This window comes from Triticum urartu, unplaced genomic scaffold (assembly GCF_003073215.2).
Source record: "Triticum urartu cultivar G1812 unplaced genomic scaffold, Tu2.1 TuUngrouped_contig_6902, whole genome shotgun sequence".
Lineage (NCBI taxonomy): Eukaryota > Viridiplantae > Streptophyta > Magnoliopsida > Poales > Poaceae > Triticum > Triticum urartu.
In genome coordinates, this window is record NW_024117702.1 from 1 (window position 1) to 12,373 (window position 12,373).

Sequence of the window (12,373 nt, forward strand, 5' to 3'; positions counted from 1 at the left end):
ACCATCGGGGGGGGCGACGTGAGCGCATCCAGGGAGGCGGCGGCGCTGCGAGGCCCTGCTAGGAAGGGTCCTGGCGGGCAGTGGGCGCTCGGCTGCATCCGTGTGAGGCGCGCGGTGATGCCTAGACGGAGTTGGTGCCAGAGAGTGGTTCAAGGTGCGGGCAGACCGAATCTGGTGGCAGTCCCCTGGTGCGGGTGAAGGCCGTCGTGGTGGTTCTGGTCCTTGCACCGCTTGGCGGATGATGCGGTTCTTCGTTTGTGTTGCAGGCGGTGGCTTGAGGCGTGCTCCCTCGACAGTAAGGTTGGAGTGGTTCTCATTTGCGTGGCTTTGATGGCATGTTGCTGCAGCGACGGCGGTGCGAGGCAACGGTCAGGGCTGGCCATGATCTTGGCGGCGTGGAGATGTGCAGCATTACAGATGAAAATCCTATTCGGCTTTGGTCGGATCGGCGTCGATGGCATCCGTGGATGTCATTTCCCTTCCTGGAGGCGTCGCTGTGTGTGTTGCCATTTGCCTCGTTGCCCGGTGGCGGCAATTGTCTCTGGGGCAAAAGCCTTGATTCGCAGGATCGACATGATGGTAGTGTCTTTGACACCGTTCCTCTGTTGAGAGCATTGTGCTGGGAAACGAGAGGCCCTTTGTTGCACTCCTTCGGTGTTCGCGATTGCCCAGATCTCCCTTCCCCGGCGCTATGTACGATCGTCGCTGGTTTATCCAAGGAAGCTGGAGTTGCTGTTCTTTGGAGATGACCGGTGTTGGTCGGACGTGACGAGGTTCACGGTTTTGGGTAGGCTCATTGGCGTCGTAGTTGTGTGTGTTGTCAGTGGTGTTGCTACGCTCATTAAGTGGTAGATTTCGTTGTATGTTTGTTTTTCTCTCCTTCTATAAAGCTAAGATACGCAATTTGCGTACCCTCGGAAAAAAAAGTAAGGAGCATGATATTATAGAGGTTTATGGGACGGAGGGAAAACTTATGCTTCTTGTTATGTGCGCTCGTGACTACTAGCCAGCGAACGTTTGTTTAACGAGCAGACGTGTCCTTTGCAATCTGCAGTCCACGTCAGTTCAACGCCCTCCTCAATATCTGCGCCCAAACCGAGCTTGCTGCGCTCGGAAAATCTCTGCTGCGGCCTTCACCCCCCTCGCTTCAGATCTGCCGGCAATGGCGGAGTCGCCGGAGCAGTTCAGGGGCCAGTCCCGCCTCCCCCGCTTCGCCGAGCCCCTCCGCTACGACCTCCCCGCCGCGCTCGCCGGCGACCGCTCCTCCATCCGCTTCCAGGCACTCGCCGCGCCCTCACCCCCCTCCGAGGCAGGTCCTCCGATCTCTTGTTTGTTTCTCGGCTTCTCATGGCGGGGCTGTGTTGGGTTGCAGGACTGGGCGCCGACGGAGGTGGTGCAGTTCGAGGAGGATGAGATCCTGGTCCTCGGGTTCGACCGGGAGCTGCCCCTCGGCGAGGGCGTGCTCGCCATGGATTTCACCGGGACCCTCAACGACCAGATGAGGGGCTTCTACAGGAGGTATATCGTCCTTCATCCTTCTGATGATGATATGGGCAAGATCTGATCTTACTTGCACGGAAGCTCCCGTGACTAGTCTCGTGCGTATGGGGTATTGAACTATTGATCAGTTACCGGCAGTACGCAGCTGTGTGCTTGGAAGCAACCGATATCGGTGGACCATGATTTGTCAGTTCCACCGGCATTTGGGCTGGGAACTTGATTTATGAGTGGTGTAATCTGCACTCATCTCTTGATTGTAAGCCAGATCGTAGGATATTTGGATCATGATCTTCAGATCCTCCCATGCCCCATCATGATCCACTATTCAATCTTTGCTATTCTGAACATTGTATTTATTAACGAGAAACCAATCATTGGAAAAGGTTGCTCTGTTTTTGTGGGTGTCCATATCTTAAAACACATGAGCTCTGTGTCTGCAGTAACTTGAAATAAAAATATAGGAAACTGAAGAAACAAATATCTGTAACTTTATAATGTTGTGGATAAAGGGACTGAATGATCAGATTTGAAGAGCAGATGTAGGATGTTAGTATTAATTTACCCATCTCATTGTGCAACCGAGATTTATTGTTGGAATTTATGCTGCAGACAGTGTACCTAATTCCAGCACTGTTATGCATAGGTTTCTGTTAGACTTTTTAAACAGAATCGTGTTACATGGGAGTACTTGGGCATAATCAGTGCATGTGGAATGCACCTGGTCTTATTTCTTTATATTTGGTTTGTGTTTCTCATACTCTCATGCTAGTATTTGACTGCAGCAAGTATGAGTACAAGGGGGAGGCAAGAAACATGGCGGTTACACAGTTTGAAGCTGCTGATGCACGGCGGTGCTTTCCATGCTGGGATGAGCCTGCATTTAAGGTGTTTAACATGCTTTGTTGTTATTTTATGAACAGTGTCTTGATGTACTTCGAATCTGAATATGAACGTTAGATGGTCAAAATCAGTTTGTATTTTGATATAGGCGTAAAACATATGAGCATGTTTTATTGTTTTTGCTTAGAATTTTGTAGGTCGTCCATCACCTATAGTAACTTCTCTTGTATTTGTATTTCTGTTATTCAGGCCAAGTTCAAGATAACATTGGAGGTTCCAGCTGAACTGGTAGCATTGTCCAACATGCCGGTAGCTAAGGAGACAGTCTGCGGGCCTCTGAAGACTGTCTATTATGAGGAATCTCCACTTATGTCAACATATCTAGTCGCAATAGTTGTTGGTTTGTTTGATTACATAGAGAGCTCAACATTAGAAGGTAGAAGCTCAGTTTTCCTGAAACCACTTCTATGTATCTTTCATTCAAAGTGCTATGTTACTGCCCTTCTTCCCCTTTTTTTACATTTCTCTTGATTTGATAATATTATATAGGCACCAAAGTTCGTGTGTATACCCAAGTTGGCAAGACTATTCAAGGAAAGTTTGCATTAGATGTTGGGGTGAAGGCACTGGATCTATTCAAGGAGTAAGCTTCCAACCATTATTTCTTTTAACATATTTATAAAAAGTGAGGCAACATCAAACGAGAAAACAGATATGTTGAATAATTGGACATGCCAATTAATGGTGCTAGTTGGATAAGAATCTCTAACGGTGTTTAATAACCAGTTACTTCGCCACTCCTTACCCACTACCTAAGTTGGATATGATTGCTATCCCTGATTTTGCTGCTGGAGCTATGGAGAACTATGGGTTGGTCACTTACCGGGAATCAGCTTTGCTTTATGATGAGCAATTATCGTCAGCATCCAACAAACAACAGGTTATGGCTATTTTTTGTTCGAGTCCATTTGTTTCTTTGACTACTAGTGAGTCAGTGGGTTTTTACTTGAATGTTTTCCAAACTAAATCTCCTTTTGTTTATTTACATGTGTTCTTTATTTAGGTAGCAATCACCGTTGCGCATGAATTGGCTCACCAATGGTTTGGCAATCTTGTAACTATGGAATGGTGGACTCACTTGTGGCTAAACGAGGGTTTTGCTTCATGGGTAATCAATCTGATAGCCGTTTTTTGAAAAATTATAATGGTGATCTGATGTTGTATATTACTATTATTGAAGAAGTCGTTATGTTTGAACAGGTGAGTTATTTAGCTGTAGAATCCATTTTTCCTGAATGGAATAACTGGACACAATTCCTTGATGAGACGACCTCTGGCCTCAGACTGGATGCACTTGCAGAGTCTCATCCTATTGAGGTAATCTTCTATTCTTCTTCCCTAGTCGGTGCAAGTTTTTGCTTCAATTTGTTTCATCATTATTCTGTGTAAGAACAGATTTTCTAGTAGTGCTGTAACATCAATAAATGCTTCACATTTACATTAGGGATATGGAAATATATTATGTCAGCAAATTGAATAAACGTTACAAAGTTGATTAGTTGCACACACATAAGCAACGATTAATGCATTATTGTCCCTGGCCATGATTACATATTTATAGACAGAAGAACTAATCTCTGATACTCCCTCCTTCCATCTATATAGGGCCTAATGCGTTTTTTAAGACCGCCTTTGACTATTGACAAGATTAATAGTACATGACATGCACAATGTGAAAATTATATCATTGAAAGCTCCTTTCACACACGAATTTAACGGTGTGCTTTGTGTAAGTTGCATGTCATATATTATTGCTCTAATATTTGGTTAAAGTTAGCCTCGAAAAACGCATTAGGCCCTATATAGATGGAAGGAGGGAGTATTTAACATCCGTCTGCTTGAATTCTTCTGATGTTAATGATTATATTTTACTATTGTTTTACTTAACTTAAAATGTGTGAAAATGTTGTAAAGTATTGTTTATAATTCTGTATTAGCACCTCCAATTGTCTCAGCTGTGATTTCGGTTATTTGACCTGTTTGTTCAGGTTGATGTAAACCATGCCAGTGAAATCGATGCGATTTTTGATTCCATAAGCTACGACAAGGGAGCTTCTGTCATTCGCATGCTACAAAGCTACCTTGGTGCAGAGCGGTTTCAGGTTAAATAATGTTTCTTCTTGAAAAAATATTGGGATCTTGTTTGCTGCAATGGTCCATCATTCTGTTTCCTGTATTGGCTGCTGTGGCTTGCTGCCATTGTATAGTACCACTTCTGAACCCTTGCATGTATAAGTTTTTTACTCCCTCTGTAAAGAAATATAAGATCGTTTAGTGATCTAAACGATCTTATATTTCTTTACAGAGGGAGTACTTCATTAAACAAGGGATGTGCGATGTCTCTGCTGCCACTCTGATGCACTGTATCTTAACTTTAGATGCATTTGTAATCTGAAACCAAAATACTGAAGATGATCATAGTTGTTAGATTTGGCTGTATTGCTGACCCCATTATGAGTGTGCATGGTGCATCTGCTGCAGAATAGCTTGAACTTTGATTTTTGGGACATTTACATCTATGCCCCTAATTTGCGCCCACTCTCAAATTTACCCCTAATTTTAAAGCCTGCTCAAATTTGCCCCTCTGCCGTTAGGTGCACTTACAGAAATACCCTTCTGTGCCATTACCGTCCGGTCAAAGCAGGTCAAAGCCGGTCAAAGGGCTTTGACCGTCCTGAAAAAAATAGCAAAAAAATTCTAAAAAATCTGAATAGTTGTGTGATCAAAGATACTCAGGTTTGCAAGGTGCGTGAAAAGTTTCGTGCTGTTTGTACATTCCAGGAGCTCGTGTCAGAGGAAAAACAATAAATATGTAAGCCTGTGAACAGTAAATTCAAAAAATAGCAAGAAAATTCAAAAAAAAATGAAAGTTTTTGGCATCATAGAGGCGCGAGTCTGCAAGCTGCGTGCAAATTTTTGTTGTGTTTGGACATTGGAGGGGCTTGTGGAGAAAAAAAACAAAATGTGGATCGAGAAAAAACTTGGGAAAAAATGACTATTTTGTTTTTTCTTGCTAGAGCTCCTCGCATGTCATTTGATCACAAAAACTTGCAAGCACCTTGTGCACCCACGCCACTTTGATGCCAAAAAAATTCATATTTTTTTAAATTTTCTTGCTATTTTATTTCAAATTTATTGTTCACAAGCGTGCAGATTAACTGTTTTTCCTCGCCACGAGCTCCTGGAATGTCCAAATAGCACGAAAATTTGCACACACCTTGGGCACATGAGTATCTTCGATCTCACAAAATTTTAGATTTTTTAGAATTTTTTTGCTATTTTTTTCAGGACGGTCAAAGCTGTTTGACCGAACAGTAACGGTGCAGAAGGGCATTTCTATAAGGGCACCTAACGGCGGAGGGGCAAATTTGAGCAGGCTTTCGAATTAGGGGTATATCTGATTAGGTGGTTCGAGTTAGGGACAGAAATGGAAATGTCCCTTGATTTTTTTGTGTATTAAATATGGAGGATTAATTATATTGCATTTATGATCTTTGTTCTGCCTATCTAGCTCTGTTGCCTAATATAAACAGCTTTTCTGCTTGTTCTAACTTTGATATTCTTTACTCTTCCAGAAAGCTTTGGCTTCATACATAAAAAAGTACGCGTACTCAAATGCTAAAACCGAAGACCTATGGGCTGTTCTTGAGGAGGAAACTGGGGAGCCTGTCAAGGATCTGATGACTACATGGACTAAGCAACAAGGATATCCTGTTATATATGCAAAACTAAATGGGCAAGATTTGGAACTCGAGCAGGTTTTGGGACATATTTTTCATTTGCATATTATTTCTTACTACTATGCATGGGGAACTGGGTATAAACGTGCATGCACGACCTATGTTTTCCCGTTATTATAAATTTATCTAAAGTTTACTTGGATTGGCAACTTGGTCATGAATTCATGATTGCTTCTTTCTAGGACCTCTTTTCTATGGATATTATAATGGGAGAATGTTCGCACCATTGTTGCCTTGCGCGGCGCGATGTGCATCATTGATCAGCTGCCCGTGATTAGCACTGTGGCTTGATGCGGACGCACGCTCGCGCGGTAGTGATGTCCCTTTTCTATTGGTACCTTTAATCACATGTTTATTGTTATTGGGGGCCAAACCACAGGCCACGGCTGAAACTACGGGGCTGTTTGGTTTGTGACTAAGGTTGCCTTAGGTTGCCACACCTAAGCTTAGGCAAGTTTGACCAACTTAGGAGGCTGTTTGGTTCAAGCCTCGTGTTAGGCAAGATGCTTTTTCCCACACTAGGGCCCCACATCACATACGCTCAAAAGTGTGGCAAGATTCCTTTAGGCTTGCCAACTTGTGGCTTCCATTTTGTTGAACTAAAACCTTAGGCAATTTTGGCAAGAAATGTGTGGCAAAGTGTGGCATTGCAAGGCCTAGAACCAAACAGTCCCTTAAGGGGATAAGTATCCCTAGTTATCCTTAGCAGTTTAAGTCTGTTAGAGATATTTCTTGATTCTCAAGTTAGTTATTTCCTAAATTTTGTTAGTTCCGCTTAGCCTCCAAGTTTGTTAGGTTGCTATATAATGCCTAGCAATATCAATCAATAGATAAGCAGAAAAATTGTCCCAATTATTCTCTCCCCAAGTTTCTCCCCTGCTCTTGTTTTGCGGCAGCCTTCTTGGTTGGGTGTCGCGCCTCATCTGTCCAGGGCCATCTACCTACACCACATCATCTACCACGTTCATAACACTTTTTTTTGTACCTTCACATAGACCACGGAACACATTAGGATACATGCAAGGCACCTTAATTAAAATCAGAATAACAATGACTAGAAATGTGAACAGTACTGTAATTTTCTGGGTTTGTTTTCATGCATGATCTGTTCAATCAGAAATATAAAGCGCATATCAGTAAAGCCATTAGAAATATAAAGCGCATATCAGTAAAACTATTAGAAAAATAAAGAGCATATCAGTAAAGCCGTTAGAATGTGCATATCATTCTTGGATGTTGGAGTTTTATATGTGCTTTATATTCTCAAATGCAGCCAATCTCTCTACAGTCTACACCAGTATTAACTCAATGGAAACAAAGCTTCTTCTTAGTATCGAGCAATTCCTAAATTTTAAAAACTATTTCTTTATTACAGGCTCAATTTCTGTCAGATGGATCATCTGGTCCTGGCATGTGGATCGTTCCTATGACAGCATGCTGTGGCTCGTACGATCTGAATAAGAAGTTTCTGTTGAAAGGCAAGACCGATACGATGCATGTAAAAGATTTTGCAGCCACCCAAAGTGGCCAAAATTTTTGGATCAAACTGAACATTGATCAAACTGGATTTTATAGAGTGAAGTATGATGATGAACTTGCAGCCGGACTTGAAAATGCAATAAAAGCCAAGAAACTCTCTTTAATGGATATGATTGGTAAAGACAATATGATTTAAGATACATTATTGTATATATATTTTTAAAAATGTTTTGACAAATGAGATATATTGTTCTGTAGGTATTGTGGAAGATTCTTATGCTCTTTCTGTTGCTTGCAAACAAACACTGACATCATTGCTTCGTTTGCTAAATGCTTATCGTCATGAGTCTGATTACACTATACTTTCACATGTAACCTCTGTAAGTAAGCCTTATACCTCCAATTGAATCCTTAGCCTCGTGGCTTCATTTTACGTGTGTAACTAATGTTTGTTTACAAGATTAGTTCTCATTGTGTGCTTCTTCTCTATTCCCAGGTATGTTTAAGCGTTAATAAAATATCAACTGATGCTAATCCTGACTTGTCTAGCGATATCAAAAAACTTTTGATCAAGCTTCTTCTGTTGGCTGCCAAGTATGCCAACAAGCTTAATATCGTACCTGTTTTCAATATATTTATGTGTGATTACAATTTTAATGCTTTCATGCACTTCACATTTCAGAAGAGTAGGCTGGGATCCTAAGGATGGTGAGAGCCATCTTGATGTGATGCTTAGATCACTGCTCTTGATTGCCCTTGTCAAACTCGGACATGAAGAGACTATAAATGAGGGAATTCGGCGTTTCCATATCTTCTTAGAAGATCGAAAAACTCCCCTTCTACCTCCAGACAATAGAAAGGTCATTTTTTTTCCTTTATAGATTATTACGACTTCTTTACCTCTGGTATCTAACCTGCAATGTTTTTTAGGCAGCATACCTTGCTGTGATGCGGACCGTGAGTACCTCAAACAGAGCTGGTTATGATGTTCTCCTGAAAATCTACAAGGAAACATCTGAAGCACAGGAGAAGTCTCGCATCTTAGGTCTGTAGTTATTTTCTAACTTGTGCAACACAACACGACAGAGAGCTTTCTGATGTATTGGTTCATCCTAAATACTCTTTTGTTTCTAGGCTCGTTGTCTTCATGCCCAGACAAGGATATTGTTGTTGAGGCATTGAACCTTATGCTTACAGATGAGGTTAACCTCTAAACCATTTCTATTTGACATATTCTGAGTGATTGATTCGGTGCAGACTTACAGTTGCTGGTGAAAGGAGTTTATATTCTGTGCCAGCTAAACATACAAAAGCCACTCTAATCTGCCTCTTTCTTGTTAGGTACGGAATCAAGATGCATTTTATGTTCTTGGTGGTATTAGCTTAGAAGGACGTGAAGCTGCATGGGCCTGGCTGAAGGTATGTTATAGTTGCAGGGCAAGTTGCCTAGGCTATTTATGTTATGGTCTGGCATGAATTTTTATTTTATTTTTACATTAGCATGTGTTCTTTGTAGAAAATGAGGGAATTTCATGAGGTGTTGCACTTGACATGTATCTGTTTCATGAATGGATGAGCCCAGAAATGCGGTCCATTAAAAAGCTCTAAACCTTCGATAAAATTTTTGTTCAAAAGCAAATGTAACCACTTCCGTTGGTGCTCAATACATTTGCTTTTGTGCATTGACAAACAATAGTGTAGCATTGTAAGGAGTAACGACCACCTATGTTGAGTTATTTGGCTGCATTTCTAGTATGAACAATGAATGGTTTAAATGTTAGATTTCAGTCAATGTTCAAGCTGACCAATAAATAGAGAAAACTGCACTTCCAGTTGGAATATTAGGGGCTGTTTGGATTGTGCCTCATCTAGCCCCACCAATTTTTTGGCATGACCAATGTGAGGGCATAACCAAAATTTTGGTAAGTGATCATTGTTTGGATTGTAGCCGTCCATGTTTTGCCCCATGCACTGTGAAGTAGCCTGCTTGCATGCATTGTGAGGACCCACAGATTAAAGTATAGCCAGCTTGCACCAGATACTAATAAAATAAAGGGATAGTTACCTGGGACCCAACGAGACAGAGAGTGCAGGGTGCGATGCCAAAATTTTGGCGGAGCTTTTCGCCACCCTCAACTCGCCCGTGAGTTGGCTAAGTTTACACAGGCGTCTCGCAGGCGTGCTGGGCGTGCCAATTCTTTGGTGGCGATCCAAACGGCCACCAAATTTTACGGGCTTGCCAACTTTTTGGTCGGGCTGGTTTTGGTGGAGATCCAAACAGACCCTTATTCTTAGCACTATGCTGCTACGTATGTCTGATCCTGCGCCATTCGGCTACGTTGGATGTTTACGCGATGTTGCATTGTCATGCAGGATAACTGGGATCACGTCGTTAAGACTTGGCCATCAAGCTCACTCATATCGGACTTCGTTAATTCTACCGTTTCACCGGTACGCCACACGCACCTTTTCCCTTTGAAATTCTTTGTACTCTGCCATTTATTTAGCTAAATTAAAACACATTTCATATGTTGTTTAACCTCTACGACCAGTTCACCTCCGAGGAGAAAGCTGCTGAGGTTTCTGAGTTCTTCGCCACTCGCGTGAAACCGTCATTCGAAAGAGCGTTGAAGCAGAGCCTTGAGAGGGTGCGGATCAGTGCTAGATGGATCGACAGCATCAAGAGCGAGGCCAACCTTGCGCAAACGGTGCAGCAGCTGCTGCTTCAGGAGTTTTAAGCTGCTCCTTTGTACGACGAAGAGATTATGTGCCATGACTGCATAATAATGTTTTGGAAAGGCTATATTCTAATGAGTAACAACATTAATTTTCTGTGGTGTGGCCTTACGATAACGATAATCTGCTCGTTAACGATACCGTTTGTTTCCGTGAGGTGTTTGTTTGGGTTTTTCCGAATTAGTAGCAAATATTATCCTTGTGTGAAACAGATACATCTTTTGCATGGCAGAATGGAAACGTCGAACTGCAAAAATCCTTTCTCTAGCTATTCCATTGTGACTATCTAAGCCCTGGTACTTCCAAATTTATCTTCTGGCACTGCAGAGTCACTTGAGAGTGATTCATACTCAGAAGAGAACAAACCCTATTTGCACTTACTTTTATCTTGCGAGGTACAAGTGACAATGTGTTGAACAGGATCGTACTGTTTGAAAGTGTTGTGTTGTTTGGAAGGAAATGGAAGATTGTCATTGGATGGTAAAAAGCTATTCTTGATGAACTCAAAACCTATACTCACTCTAGTTGTGTTCATTATCAAGACTGGTAAAAATGATCCTAGCTTTGCGACAAAAATCAATTATCTTAGGTGATGTTGAAAGTTTAGCGAATATCTCATCTAGTGCCCTTGACAATAACCTTTTGAAGGAAGGCATGGATGGAAATCCTAACGAGGGTGATGGTTACTCACGCAAGTGCAATATGGTCAGAGGCGGCGAGCAAAAACGAGGCGTGCCATCGCAGCCAGAGGAGAGCAAGGGAGGCGAGCGGCTAGAGGAGGAAGAAAGACAATGGGAAGAAGGAAGGGCGGCATAAAATCGAACGAAAACAACATTATTTTTGGGCAACTTACCATCAGTCAATCCCATACATCCCAGACGACGATACATGTAGAACTGATAAAGCATGCTACACCTTTTTGGCGTGTGGTCAGTGTGGATAACACGAAACCATAGAATTCATGGTCAATCTTCAGTCAAACTATCTCAAGCTTGCCGGTAGGCTCATGACACTGCTGTAGACATGATGCTGAGTACAAAACCCACTCGGGAAGGCACCAAAACTAGGGTTGCATAATGTGGATGTTGCATCGACCACATGAAGGATTCGACAAGATAAATGTTTACGTGGACATAGCGTAACGCAAAAGACATGGACGAAGCATCTAGTAATAGACTAGCAATAAGAGCGCGAGAGGGAATTGGTTACAGTAAGCAGTTCTCGGCATGGCTCGGTTTGTAATGGACCCGAATGTGAAGCCAATATTTGAACAAGGCACACCGGAAACCGATTCTCGAGATTCCGTTTCATTCTTTTTTTTTTTACGTGAAAACTTTCGATCTATTCATCAACTGTCAAGGTAGTACAAAGAACAATAGAAGTAAAAATTACATCCAGGTCCGTTTCATTCTAAAGGGCCATGATGCGTCATGGAGCTAGCATCTCACCTGTTATTAGTCGGGCACAAGAGCCCGTAGAAGCATGTATGGCTTTTGACATATGTCATTTAAGAAAAGGGAGTAAATGTAGCAGCTCATAAACAAGCAGAAGTTGGTTCTACATCTTACATGGTGCCGGAAGACATTGTAACCTTATTATTGTTAATTACCGATTCTCTTGTTTGATTTCGCAAAACAAGAAGAAGAAGATGCTTTAGTCCACTGATCTGAATATGCTTTCTATTTATGAATTCTATAAATCAGAGATGCTGCATAACCTTCGGATCTAATTATGAAAAAGGAGTAAAACCTCTTTTTATTTTTCCTATTTTTTTAGAAGAGAGTAAAACCTCTTCTTCTTCTTCTTCTTTTTCCTTTTTGAGAAGGGAGTAATAAAGCCTCTTCAAGCGTGCAACGGTCACTCTCGGCCTGGGCCCATTCCCAAGTTGTGCCAACTCTCCCCAGTGGGCCTTGTGCCGTGGCCCACATGTCATTCAGGAGGGCAGTAGGTGACACTACTCCTCCTAAACCCAACGCGTCCCCAACAGCTCCACCCCATCCCCTCCTGTCAGTTCGTCG

At 42.2% G+C, this 12,373-nt stretch overlaps 1 protein-coding gene across 2 annotated transcripts; it reads left to right on the top strand.

The window, feature by feature from the left end:
• Positions 1–1,060: 1,060 nt before the first annotated feature.
• LOC125531238 (aminopeptidase M1-B) lies at positions 1,061–10,451 on the top strand. Of its 2 annotated transcripts, XM_048695648.1 has the most exons (19): positions 1,062–1,279; positions 1,373–1,518; positions 2,283–2,385; positions 2,590–2,776; positions 2,890–2,983; positions 3,127–3,280; positions 3,404–3,508; positions 3,601–3,717; positions 4,389–4,502; positions 5,976–6,158; positions 7,516–7,795; positions 7,878–7,999; positions 8,116–8,213; positions 8,302–8,479; positions 8,550–8,664; positions 8,754–8,821; positions 8,961–9,038; positions 9,993–10,070; positions 10,172–10,451. In XM_048695648.1, the coding sequence occupies exons 1-19, from the start codon at positions 1,163–1,165 to the stop codon at positions 10,355–10,357; spliced, it is 2,523 nt and encodes an 840-aa protein (XP_048551605.1). In that variant the 5' UTR covers positions 1,062–1,162; the 3' UTR covers positions 10,358–10,451. The 2 variants fall into 2 exon arrangements, with proteins under 2 accessions (XP_048551604.1, XP_048551605.1); XM_048695647.1 differs by having other exon boundaries at positions 1,061–1,518.
• The last annotated feature ends 1,922 nt before the right edge of the window (positions 10,452–12,373 follow it).